General features: G+C 40.1%; 3 protein-coding genes across 3 annotated transcripts; all 3 read right to left on the bottom strand.

The window, feature by feature from the left end:
- Positions 1-616: 616 nt before the first annotated feature.
- LOC132203556 (major facilitator superfamily domain-containing protein 8-like) lies at positions 617-8,313 on the bottom strand. Its single transcript, XM_059631412.1, has 10 exons — positions 5,136-8,313; positions 2,847-3,003; positions 2,523-2,769; positions 2,355-2,468; positions 2,099-2,299; positions 1,944-2,043; positions 1,749-1,883; positions 1,584-1,690; positions 1,336-1,526; positions 617-1,068 (listed from the first exon to the last, which is right to left on the bottom strand). Exons 1-10 carry the CDS (start codon positions 5,159-5,161, stop codon positions 757-759), a joined length of 1,590 nt encoding a protein of 529 aa, XP_059487395.1. The 5' UTR covers positions 5,162-8,313; the 3' UTR covers positions 617-756.
- A 6-nt stretch (positions 8,314-8,319) lies between these two features.
- On the bottom strand, positions 8,320-11,027 carry LOC132203332 (isoleucine--tRNA ligase, mitochondrial-like). The gene is made up of 11 exons (XM_059631028.1): positions 10,979-11,027; positions 10,735-10,929; positions 10,480-10,676; positions 10,191-10,430; positions 9,969-10,135; positions 9,778-9,916; positions 9,431-9,726; positions 9,165-9,378; positions 8,869-9,112; positions 8,624-8,811; positions 8,320-8,562 (listed from the first exon to the last, which is right to left on the bottom strand). The coding sequence occupies exons 1-11, from the start codon at positions 11,025-11,027 to the stop codon at positions 8,320-8,322; spliced, it is 2,172 nt and encodes a 723-aa protein (XP_059487011.1).
- On the bottom strand, positions 11,023-12,258 carry LOC132203562 (isoleucine--tRNA ligase, mitochondrial-like). The gene is made up of 6 exons (XM_059631421.1): positions 11,885-12,258; positions 11,682-11,804; positions 11,477-11,630; positions 11,271-11,419; positions 11,159-11,208; positions 11,023-11,104 (listed from the first exon to the last, which is right to left on the bottom strand). The coding sequence occupies exons 1-6, from the start codon at positions 12,101-12,103 to the stop codon at positions 11,077-11,079; spliced, it is 723 nt and encodes a 240-aa protein (XP_059487404.1). The 5' UTR covers positions 12,104-12,258; the 3' UTR covers positions 11,023-11,076.
- Between the last annotated feature and the right edge of the window lie 31 nt (positions 12,259-12,289).

Below are 12,289 nucleotides of genomic sequence, written 5' to 3'. Positions count from 1 at the left end.
CCGGTAAATTTCGTAAATTTAAATTTCAAATTTTAAATATATAAGATTGGAGCTTGCCTTTCGCAAGCTCAAAAAAGGGCATAGGCCCTTTCATGTCTTGGACTAAAAATTTTATTTTGACCTCCCGGGCTCTCAGGAGAAGTACGCCAGAAAATTCACTCCTTCCAGTTTTTGCTTTCAAATATTAAAGATAAAATAATTTAACCTGATTGAGGTATTTAAACAGTGGGGAGTGAGTTTTCAATAATACACATATAATCCACCAAACAAAAAGTCGTGTTTGTGCATTTTTATTTCTCTCTACGCTTTTTATAATAATTTTGAGAGCTTTTTAGTTGTCAAGGGTAGGCAGCTGATGATAGTGTGCCTAATAGTTTTTGCCTAATTTACACAACAAGCGCTTCCTAGCAAATCTTGTTATGCTTTTATGATCAGCAGCAGCTGTGTGACTTGATAAGTTCGCAAAGGAACAGTCATCAATACTTTTATGTAAAGCAAGATTTATTTTTTGTTTTTAATTATTTCACATTAAATAGTTTTATGCTCTTAAATTATAATTATTAATTGATGTGAATTTTGATTGCCGAAATATTCAGAAAAACTCAACGTTTCATTTCAAATATCCTCGGAGGCTAAAAAATCTTATTTATTGCTATTTATTCATCACATAATAACAAAGAAATCTTTCTTAAAAATAACCGTCATACAAAATCTAGCTTTTTTTCCCCATGGAAAAAACAAGTCTTTTTATTTTAGTCACTGGAGCGCCTGCAACTCCTCGGCAGCTTTTCCGTCTTTTTCCTCCGCACGGTTGGCTGTCGACCCGTTTAAGACAATCACTCTTGGTGGCTGTGCGGAACTTATTAAAGGGATGGGGGTGTTGGTAGGCTGTGGAGGCACAAGTCGGCTGTAAATCAGTCGCATCCACAAACAACACAAAGCCATCATCACGGTCGTAAGTGAAAAAGTCCACACTGTGCCTAATTTCACATAAATATAACTCAGGAAGACCGGCCCCAGGACTCTGGAGGCACAACCTGATCCGGTCATCACTCCTTGCCAAACACCCTGAAAAATTGTCCCTCCGTTAAATACAATTTCTGGTTTACATTTCATTTTAATTAAATTTTAAGTGAAAAGAAGAGAATATTTTTTATTAATTGAATTTATAGTCCGCTTTTACTTGACGGTTTTATTTTTAGCTATATTCATAAAAAAATATGTATATAAACAATAATATTTAAGAAAAAAACCATTAGGTAAAGATGGCTTTACATTTAATCATTACATGAATCACCCGTTGTCGCATAAAATTTCTTAGAAAATGTTTTATACCTGTGGTCTAGGGCCGAGAATTTTTGAAAATAGAGTTTGTATCACAGTTATTCCAATTGGATATCCTACTGACGTGAAGAAATAACCCAGAAAAAGTTGAGTAATGGTCATTGCAGGCGTGAACGCGCACCAAGGCTGCTCATCGACTGGACAGCCTACTACTTCTTGATTGTTGGCATTTGCAATCATTGCTGAAAAATGATCGATTTGTTTTTACTAAATATACTTTGGCCCGCCGGAATTATTACCTTCAGTTTTTAAAGGCGGAGGCGCATCTCCCCAAGGAATGTGCAAAATTCGACCTACCACCATAAGAAAAAACCCACCATACAGCATTATAGATCGCTCATCAAACCTTAAAAAAAACATTACTTTACATTAGGAAGTTAATTTGCAAAAAGGTTAATTTTTACCTTTTGGTGAGAGGTTTCAGTGTAGTGAACGTGACTAGTGCCACCACAGCTCCGGCCGTCATCAGACTGCCCATGTACTTGATTGACTCTTCCTTAGTCCACGCAAATTGGTCCATGACTAAAGGCATTGCAAGCCTGTATTTTTAATTTTTTTCTTTTTAATAGATAATATTCCTAAAAAAGTTATTTTCTTACGTTTCAAGCAAAACAAAATTGAAAGACAAAATGAAAAAGCCAAGAACTAAGCTCCACACTGCGGTATAATCAAGATTTAAGCTTTTCCAAGTATCCTCCTCTGTAAAAAGAACAACTAAATTCGCAACCAACAATAAAAATTTTTACTGTAACACCTGAAGCAGTTCCTTGCTTTTTCTGCGCTTCTTTGGCGGCGATTGGCTGTTCTTGGAAACAGCACGGCAGGAAAAGAATGAAGTTAATTGCTGCCAGAAGAACATTGACCCAACCTGCCGCGGTGTACATGTTGAGATGTACTTGACCCCCAAAAAAGGGGATGCCTTTGTCTCCAAGAGGACTGACAGCAGTTTGGATCGCTGAAATTTTTTTAAACTTCAAAGAATAATTATAATTAATGATTCTGAGAATCACCTGGCCCTAAAATGAAACCAAGGACTTGCGCAAGAGAAAGCATACTAACGGCGCCCGTCCTTTCCCGAAAGGTAGTGGCTGAAGACAGGTAAGAACGAACAACAGCAATATTTGCTAAAAAAAAATTATTTTGATATTTTAGTGGGAAAAATTTTAATATTCGCACACCTGAGCTAGCGCCTACAAGAAATCTGGATGCCAGCATCCAATATTTGATGTGCTTACTGGGGAACAGTTCCAGTAGGGAATACGCCGAGGTTGAAAGTGTGAACATGGCCAGTGATGTAAGCATAGGGATTCGAACGGAGCCAATTTTATTGCACCAGTATCCAAACAAAGGCGAAAATATCATTTGACCCAAGGGGTTTGCTGCAACTACATAGCCGTAAAAACCTTTCCCCGCGTGAGGATCCAGCTGAAATATTATTATCATTTTTTTTTTAATTAAATCTTTATTTTAATTAATCTGACTAAAAGTTTGTTAGTGCATACTTTGTCCAAAAATGGCCAGACGCCTGTGATGACGATACTGAATCCAAGGGTCATGATGAACATAGTGAAATACACGATGCGCACCGACCACCATCGCCGCCGCCGCTCCATCGGCGTTTCCAAATCGGCCGTTTTGTAGACGCCCGCATTTCTTTGTCTGCAAGTCACGAGGCGACGAGACACAATGGATTAACATCTGGCTGTGACAATAAGTACAAACTCATTTTTACTTCAGTAAAATTAGTGAAGCGTCTGGTGAAACCAATTATAGAGAAAACTTACGAGCAGACGAAATATTATGAGGGTAGTCGCTTTAATGCGCTTACTACATTTTTTTTCTTTTTTAGTAAAAAAGTAGCAAAGGAGCACCTTTATTTGGCTATATTATGGTTTAATAGACTGATTATTATTTCTTTTGGCTTTGGATACCGGCCATCCTGACAGTCGTCAAGTCTCGGTCCAAACCAAGAGGTCTCGGCCCAATTTAACATTATTATTATGGAGTGTGTTGTCTGCACCTCCAAACTGGGCCGCGCTTTCTATGATATCGCCCTATGGACCGCAGAACCCCAGCTTGGTCTTGTTCAGATTAATAATTATATATTTATTTATTCTTCTTCATTCAGAACAAAAGCACAATTTTAGCTGAAAAATGTCTCCTATTTTAAAAAACTTTGTATTAATGTTAATTCATTGATAAAATCGACAAAAATCTTAATTTAAATAAAGAGGTTTCATCCATTAATTTTTTAGCAACAAGGAAAAGATCGGAAAAGATCACATTTTCCACTTCAATTTTATTGTTATTCAGCAAACCATGATAACATCAAAAACAAAGCTCATCATAAAAAATAAATAAAACTCTCTTGGTGGCTGTCGCTTTTTTTTATTTATTTCAATCCTTTCAAATTTAATTTAATTTTCTTTCTTATTCATTTTTTAATTTTTTATAGAAAAATTTAAATTTACTAGTGAATTATTATCGAGCTAGGATTTTCTCATATAGCTATAACATAAAATATTATAGAGCAAACACAAACTACAAACAAATTAGAGAGGTCTACCTTTTAAATCATCAGGAAATTAAGCCATAAAACTTGCAAATTAATTGACCTTTCCAGCGCAGGCGATGAGTGAGTAATAAGCTCAAAGCGCATTTGTACAACTTCTCTTTATACACAGAAAAAACAGAAGTCGTCACGCAAGAAGTGCATGATCAAAAAGCTGCCGACCACAGCAGAAGTGCGAAAAACGTTACGTTTTCGCAACAAACAGTTGTCATTGCCAAGCAGGTTTATTTGGCGCCCCGGTCAATCTTAGTTGGCGTTTTTTCTATAAAAATCTGATAAAAATATGATAAAAATACTATAAAGTATTTTTTTAACATAATAATAAAAAGAGTAACATAAAATGTCATTTATGTTAAAGACTTCACATTAAAGTGAAAATGATTATTGTCTTCATCAATTCTAGTCTAATAAAATAAAAATTAAGATAGGCATGATTATGTGCGATGTGCGTCAGAAAAAAATCATGCAGGCGATTTTTATTTTAGAATTTTAGAGATTAGAAAAATGCAAAATACTCAAATAAAATTTAAATCCTAACTTAAACAAAAACCAATTTTTCATCAAAATCATCATTTATAGAAAAAAAAATTTAAGAAAAAAAAGAAAAAAAACTGCATACAACGATTTTGGTAAAGGTCATCTCATCACTTTCCTATATTCGCGAATATGAATTTGAAAGTTCTTGTGAACGACAAATGCTAATGAAGCCGCCTACGAGGAAGCAAAAAGTGTTGGTTGAATGACAACGCGAGCCGTGGCATGACCTATTCTATTAGCAAAGCGAGCGTCAACATAGCGGCGGCGGGCAGTCCAATATATGTGAAGAGCACCCGCGAGCCTTGAGGTTTCACAGCTGAGCAACCGGTTATCTTTTGCAACTCTTGTGACTCAAAAGTCTAATTAAAAGCGAGCGACGAGCTAACTGTACTGGTGCGAGGTCGATTTTGCTTCTCTTTCGCCCTGTCGCCATCGCATACTGATTGCGAGTTAGCCACAGGCGCCAATGGTCTTGGACTATGCGGTTGGCAAAAATCATGTGTGGGGGGGTGTAGGATTCTTTTGTCGCCAAAAAGCGAGAACAAATGAATTCGTTGCCACTGACTTTCTTTTAGAATAATAAAATGAGCTGACGCTTTTTGGGCTAATAATTGCTTCCTGTCAATCTGAAGCCAAGCATATAATTTATAAAACCACGCAAATCCGGTGTTTAAAAATTTACCTTCTCTTATTTCGGAGCCACTCCATTGTTGGACGCGAAGTTGTATTTTTTTCGTTGTTGCGCCCAAACGCTCCAATCCGGCTATTTTTAAAGCAGGCACGTTACTTCGAGGAGGCGCTCAAGCTCTGCTTCTCGTTTTGTCTGCACCTTTAGAAATGAGAAAGACCGAAAATCCTTGAGTGCATCTGCCAATGAAGAATGCATGTCACTCGATTAGGGGCAAAACAGAGCGAGACATTGTCGCTAATTCGGAGAACGGCCGGTCAAATTCTGGGTGTTGATCGAACTATTTAAAAGGCACTCACTGTCCGCGAGGAGCAGACAAGGCCACGAGAAACTCGCTGCCTTGCTAGCTACAACCAATTCCCCCTCTGCGCGCGAATGGTAGGAGAGAGATAAAAAGGCCTTGTTGCTATGAGAGGGAAAGTGAAGTGAGAAGTTTCAGTGTAAAGCTGCACTGGCCTAGGATAATGGTGGGTGCAACATTCTCAAACATAGATGCAACCAAATTATCTTATTGTAGAGACGGGTCATTGGCCTTTGGGTTTTTGTCAATATTTAACAAAAAAATTTTTTTGAGCTTATGTAAATATTTCAATGTGATGATAATTTATTTTGATTCACCATCTTTATTGTTTATTGTTGTTCCTCGCTTGAGCATTTTATTTATTTGTCAGCAGAGCCGCGATTTTGTTTGCCGAGGATTTAGCTTTGTTTTCGTGCCCAGCTGATGTGTTGGCTGCAGCGGAAGAGGGGCGCTCTGTGCGCCGGCGCCAGCAGCAAGAGAGAAGGAGTGGGAAGAGAAAGTTAGTTCCGCTGATTTTTACCCTGGCCTTTCTTATGCAGGCGAGTGGCGACGTGTCGCGGGCGCTGCGGCTTCGGCCAGCCCCCTGGAGTTTGGGCGGCCAATCAGAGTGCGGCAAGAGGGGAGTGTGATCATATCCTATACCTTAAGCATTGGAAAGTTCGAGAACCTTCTAGAAGAAAGGTGGAGTTTGGGGTCTCCGATTTCCCAAGATCGTCGATATATGCAAATGAGAGGAAATGATATAAAAACCCGAGCCGCTCGGTAAGCGGCGCACTCTTTGCTCCGGCTCCTCCGGGAGTGGGGAGCGGAGACCCCCGGCGGCCCGCAAGGGCTGCCACCAGGCTGACCTGCGGGTCAGGCTGAGGAGGGCGGCCGGAGGCTATGCCGGTTTCCCTGCTCAGTCTGGCTGCAGCAAACGCTGGCTCTGTAAACCTGTGCACGGTTTATGGAGCCACGCGTTACGTTAGTTAAATCCCGATGCAATAATGTTTCTATCCAAGCAGCGGATCCTGCAGCCAGAGGGAGGAGCCAAATCGCCGCAGAGCAGAATCAGCCTTGCAGAGAGATAGAGTCACCGGGGAACTTCGAGCTTCGAGAGCATCCAGCGTGGGAGCACCGCAGATCTTCCCTGCTCGTCGAGAAGAAAAGCCGCCTCATTGGGAGGTGCAAAAGAGCCTCCAGATCTTCTCCGGCGGCAGATAGAGCAGCGGAGAGATCGGCGCCCCAAAAGGAGTGAGCTGTTGGCAGTTGAAGCAGCAAATAAAGCGCAGCGGGACTTAGAAAATTCTGCGTGCAGCTTTTGCGAATCCAGCGGCCGGAGAACTCCGTCCCGCCGGGGGATAGAGCCGGCCCAACGCGCCTAGAGTTCAGCCAGAGTCTCCGGACCATCCTGACAAGTGTGTCCTGGAGAGAGGAGTTGGAGAGTGAGCGTGATGGATCGTGGGAATAATGTCCGCCGAGCCCCCCGAATGCGTGGCGGCGTGCGCGACGCGGAAGAGAGCGAGCGCGGAGCGGATCAAGTGGTGTCAGAAGTGGGATTTGAAGCAGAGCTGCCCACGAGCATCCCCTCAGCCTGAGCTGACTTTTGAAGCACTTCTGACACGGATCAAGTGGTGTCAGAAGTGGGATTTGAAAAAACTTCTCGCGATCATCAGTCAGCAAATCAAGCTGACTTTTGAAGCACTTCTGACACGGATCAAGTGGTGTCAGAAGTGGGATTACTCCAGCTTTAAATGAACCTCACTCAGACAAGAAAAATACACCACCCACTTAACTTCAAGAGAAATTCTAAGTCCCAGAGAGAGAAATCACACCGTGAAGCTTTCAAGATCTTCAGCTTCAAGACCTTCAAGATCTACTGAGTTGTGCTCTGCTGATAGAATCATCGAATAAAATTCAAAGCAGAAGTCTTTGAGATTGAGCGTTAAAGGGACTGCAGGCCCTCAAATGCAGATATCTTCAAAGTTCCAAGATGAAATTTCAAGTCACAGAGCAAGTCAGAGAATTATCAACAAACTAAGATCGTCAAAAGAACTTCAGCAGCAAGATTTTAGAAATCTTGTAAAATTTTCTAACACCAGAGAGCTTCTTCAACAGAAGCGGCCCGAAGTTAAATCAACAAGAAAATGCAAGTCAACGCAGATTTTGAGCCTCATTACCAAATATTAGCAGATTCAGCTTAAAGGTGACTGAATTAAGTTCAGATTGCGGAAATCAGCTCTACAAGGAAAACAGGCGAAACATCAGTGAAATCTTCAGAGATCACGGAGATATCAAAGAGCACAGAAGTTAAGTTAGCAAGTGAACCGAACGCAGAAATGCGAAACACCATCAAGGAGAACTCAGAAGCAGAGAAGCAATAATCAAGTGTGTCCTGGAGAGAGGAGTTGGAGAGTGAGCGTGATGGATCGTGGGAATAATGTCCGCCGAGCCCCCCGAATGCGTGGCGGCGTGCGCGACGCGGAAGAGAGCGAGCGCGGAGCGGATCAATTTCTTATCTTTTATTCAATGTTAACAGTTGTATTAAGTATAAAGCCTGTGTGTATTTTGCAACAGTGCAAGGATAAATAATTAATATTCATAGAACTTGAAAAAAGGCTATGATTTTAAAAAATCTGAAACTTTTTACAAAACAAAATATATCATTTTTACTTCTGTGCAAATTGCAAAATAAAATTTAAAAATAAATGTAAGACCATTTGTTGTGCAAATTTTGCCTTTACCATTGTCTACACATTCATTTAAATGATCCTACGATAATTTTTATTTTTTAAACTAATAGTGTCCATTTCAACAGATAATGAATGAAAATAATTTAAAATAAATTCCAATAATACTTATCAAAAAATTTGCTCTGTAGGTTTGGCAGTGTTGTTTTTAAACCTTCGAAGATTTGCGGTCCGGCTTCAATAAAGAGGCTACAACATCTTCACACCTTTCGCACAATTCAGCACCTGGCATTGCCGTGAATCTCCTGCAGCGCAAACACTGGCTGCGAGGAGACTTCCATAAGTCAATACTCATTGGCTCCTCTTCTGCCACAGGCTGCAAAGCAACGGCGGCTACAAGGAAAATGTCACACAATTCCGAATTCCAAGATTCGTCTTCTGGCTGAATTCTCTGCAATTAAACAAATAGTTAAGACTGTTTCAATGCCAATTGATCTAACTTGTAACTGTACCTTGAGAATAGTATAAAAGTCTCGTGGGACTTCCAGGGTAACACCAAACTCCTGCTCAAAGTTGTTTCCGACGGCTTTCTTGATGGAGTATTTGAGTGCCTCTAGTTTCTCCCATATATCTTCAAGCTCTGGCTGGTTCCACTTCTCAGGCACGTCAAAGGCAGGAGTGTAAAAGAATCGACCTCGTCCTTCAGTAAAATTTGACGTTTAATAATGTTGCAATGATTAAATTGCTTCTCAAATACCTTCCCAGTGCATGCAGATTTCTTCTGCCAAATGTGGCACAATGGGGCCCATTGCACGTAACAAGGTGTCTAGAGTGGCAGTCAAAACTGTGACACATTGCTGCCTCTGATGCGACTCTAGGGCATCACAATAGAGCCTATCTTTAATCAAGTGGCAGTAGACAGCAGTTGCATCATTCACAATGAAGTTCAACATATTTTTCGTAGCAAAATGAAGGTTGTGCCTTCGGTAATTATTGTTTATCTGTAAAAAAGGAAATAGACTAAACAGGATACTCCACGTATTAGAGACTGACCTGCTGCTGGAAGCAAAAAAGTCGGTGCAACATCAGCCTGTCAAGAAATTTCCAATTTGAGGTGTCTTCTGTTGTATCCACTCGTGGGCCAACATATGAAAGCAAATATTTGGCCAAATTTCTAATTTTGAAAACAATTTCAGTTGCAGTCTTGAAAGTTGCCTCACTAGCATTTATTTTTTCAATGCCATCAGCCTGAGTGGCAATCCAGCACCTGCAAAAATGTTTTTTAACAAATGATCATGATATCAAAAATTGTAATTCACCTTAAAATGTCTATGCCGATTGGAGGTTTACTCTTTGTGCCTCTGGTTAAGTCCTTAGGCGAAATGACATTCCCAACTGACTTTGACATTTTATGACCCTTGCCGTCAACAACAAAACCATGAATCTGGAGGTTATGGAAAGGTGCCCTTGCTTGCAGGGCGGTCGAGAGCAAGAGTGATGTCTGGAACCATGCAGAGTACTGGTCTGCGCCTTCGATGCACAAATTGGATTGACCCGTTTTGCCCAAAACGTACGACCAAGTGAGCCCAGAGTCAAACCAAATGTCCAAAATGTCCTGGAATATGATACCTCAGTAAAAATATTTAAAGATATTATGACGTCTTACTTTTCCCAGCTCAAGCTGGTCAAAGCTTAACTCGAGTTTATCCACTAAACTCTGAGGGACAATATCCTGAACGTTGCATTTCCACCAGCAGTCAGTGCCATTCTTGTCAATCAAATTGCACAAGTTTTCAATTATATCCCTAGAGGAAATCAGTTTTGAAAAATATTTCATTAGAGTAGCCACTTGCTTACTTGTGCAGAATTGCCTGGCCAGTCTTTTTGTGGTAAACAACAGGAATCGGTGTCCCCCAAACTCTCTGTCTCGAGATGCACCAATAAGGTCGATTCCTTAAGAAGGATACCATAGGTGATGGATTTTGAGTTGGTACAGGAAACTGATTAACTCTTGCCAATGCATCCTATTTTTAAAATAATAAACAAAAATTCAAATTGCTAAAGAAAAGAAAAACATACTTCAGCCTTTTGTCGAAGTGCTTCTGTGCTGAGGAACCACTGATTGCTTGCCAGCACAATGACAGGGCAGTTTGCTCGCCAATCGTATGGATAAGAGTGAACTAATGGCTCAGAGAACATCAAGTTGGCATCTAAAAGTGACATGATTTGGTCAGCAGTGCTTTTTTCCAAAATATTCAAGCCCTGAACATCCTTCGGAGCCTCTTTGGTGTACGTCATTGACTTATCAATTGACTGACGCTGAGAAAAAACCTTGAGTTAAAAATAAACAACTAGGATTTTTTTTTACCAGAGGAATTTTATGTTCTAATGCAAGCAAAAAGTCATCCTGTCCATGGCAAGGCGCAATATGGACCAATCCAGTGCCGGCTGTGTTTGTAACATGCCTTGATGGGATCATGGGAAGTTTTTCATTGTGATGTGCATGCGTTTTGTCGAAAACTTCTCCAAACATCGACCGGTAAAAGGCTCCTTGCAAAATGTTGCCTGAAATATTTTATCATAAAGTAATTAAATATAATTTGTTATTATAATTCTCAGAAACCTTTAAAAGTTGCCAATGGAGAATTTTGAAGCTTGAGTTTTTCTGCTACACTTGGCAGAAGTTCTTGTGCCACTAACACAAGTTCTTCTCCGGATTCACTTTTTACAATACAGTAATCCATTTCGGCACCATATGCAACTGCTTGGTTTGCAGGCAGAGACCACAGAGTGCTTGTCCACACCACCAAATCAAGAGCTACATTAAAATATCAGAGTCTAAACTACGCAGAAATTTAAAATCTTACAAGCGCCAGGCTTAATGTCATTGACGATTTTCTGCAGTACTGAAGGCATATCTACAATTCTTGCACTCACATAAACTGATAGGCTTTTGTGGTTAGCATTATAAACAAGCTCTGATTCCGCCAGTGCTGTCCTAGCAAATTTGAATGTTCAAATAGTTTTATGGCAAAAAAATATCATACTGGGACACAGGAGACCAGTAAACAGGTTTCAGATCTCTAAACACCAAGCTCTGAAAATTTCATAATTATTTAATCACAGTTATAAGTATTGAAAGCACATTAAATTGTTTACCCTTTCATACAAGTTTTGGAAACAACGAAGCTCATTTTTGACCATTTCTGGGCTTGATGTCTTATATTTATTTTCCCAGTCCGCCATCACACCCCATGATTTAAATTCTGCTTCTTGGTCTTTTATGGCTTTTTCTGAATAAGCACGGGCTGTAAACAAACTAGGTGGAGTATTGCAAGAAATAGTTAATTTAACACAAAAATAACCTTTTTGTCTAAGAGAAATTGAATCCAAATGATTCTTTTCATTTTCTCCAATGGCCTTTAGTTCTATGGGCAAACCGTGGCAGTCCCAGCCTGGTATATAGTGCACTTTACAGCCTGCTAAAAGACGTTCTCTGTTTGCAATGTCTTTTAAAACCTATCAAAATTAAACTGTAGACACAACACAAACACAATCCACAAGTTAAACCTTATTAACAGCATGTCCCAAATGAACGGAGCCATTAGCGTAAGGTGGACCGTCATGCAGAATAAACTCCGAGCCTTTTTGGTTCTCTCTTTGCCAGTTGTATAGTTCATCAAATCCACATTTCTGATGAAAAGAAATAAAACAGTACATAATTATAACAGCAGAAAATAGAGCCAAAAAATATTGGAATTAATGCTGCAGACCTTGGCGATTTTCTCATCTCGCTGGGACACTTGGCTTGATTTTATAAATACAGGGAACTTGGACTTGGGCAGAGCCACGGAGGCAGAATATTTTTTCTTGGCATCAACCTTGTCGCAGAAAAGCCGGCTGGCATGACGAGATCCTGCTAACCTCTTGATTTTGTTTGCCAAAAGGATGGACTTAGCAAAATCTCGTGTTGCCACTTGCAGGAAATGCATTTTACTTCTTTTTAATGCATTGACGTTAATGTGCAAAAACAAAACAACAATGAAATTTCTTTCACAATTTCAACACATTTGCACTCGCATGAATGGATTTTCGCTCATCCTTCCGACGAACACCAAGACGAAAGACGAATACCAAAAGGAACACCAAGAAGAACACAGAAGAACACGCTCACAAGT

The sequence above is a fragment of the Neocloeon triangulifer genome, unplaced genomic scaffold (assembly GCF_031216515.1).
Source record: "Neocloeon triangulifer isolate White Clay Creek 2 clone unplaced genomic scaffold, ASM3121651v1 ptg000017l, whole genome shotgun sequence".
Taxonomy (NCBI): Eukaryota; Metazoa; Arthropoda; class Insecta; order Ephemeroptera; family Baetidae; genus Neocloeon; species Neocloeon triangulifer.
This window is presented reverse-complemented; position numbering and strand designations above follow the sequence as displayed.

What these genes read in the sequence shown, in the direction of transcription:
- LOC132203562 (XM_059631421.1), bottom strand. Translation starts at nt 12,103, where the DNA reads ATGCATTTCCTGCAAGTGGCAACACGAGATTTTGCTAAGTCCATCCTT. An exon ending in GAGATGAGAAAATCGCCAAG is followed by an intron (nt 11,805 to 11,884) that starts GTCTGCAGCATT and finishes TCTTTTCATCAG; the next exon opens with AAATGTGGATTTGATGAACT. An exon ending in AATTTCTCTTAGACAAAAAG is followed by an intron (nt 11,420 to 11,476) that starts GTTATTTTTGTG and finishes GTTTGTTTACAG; the next exon opens with CCCGTGCTTATTCAGAAAAA.
- LOC132203332 (XM_059631028.1), bottom strand. Translation starts at nt 11,027, where the DNA reads ATGCCTTCAGTACTGCAGAAAATCGTCAATGACATTAAGCCTGGCGCT. An exon ending in TGACATTAAGCCTGGCGCTT is followed by an intron (nt 10,930 to 10,978) that starts GTAAGATTTTAA and finishes ATTTTAATGTAG; the next exon opens with CTCTTGATTTGGTGGTGTGG. An exon ending in GGCCAGGCAATTCTGCACAA is followed by an intron (nt 9,917 to 9,968) that starts GTAAGCAAGTGG and finishes GATTTCCTCTAG; the next exon opens with GGATATAATTGAAAACTTGT.
- LOC132203556 (XM_059631412.1), bottom strand. Translation starts at nt 5,161, where the DNA reads ATGGAGTGGCTCCGAAATAAGAGAAG. An exon ending in AAAGCAAGGAACTGCTTCAG is followed by an intron (nt 2,044 to 2,098) that starts GTGTTACAGTAA and finishes TTCTTTTTACAG; the next exon opens with AGGAGGATACTTGGAAAAGC. An exon ending in TCCGCCTTTAAAAACTGAAG is followed by an intron (nt 1,527 to 1,583) that starts GTAATAATTCCG and finishes ATCATTTTTCAG; the next exon opens with CAATGATTGCAAATGCCAAC.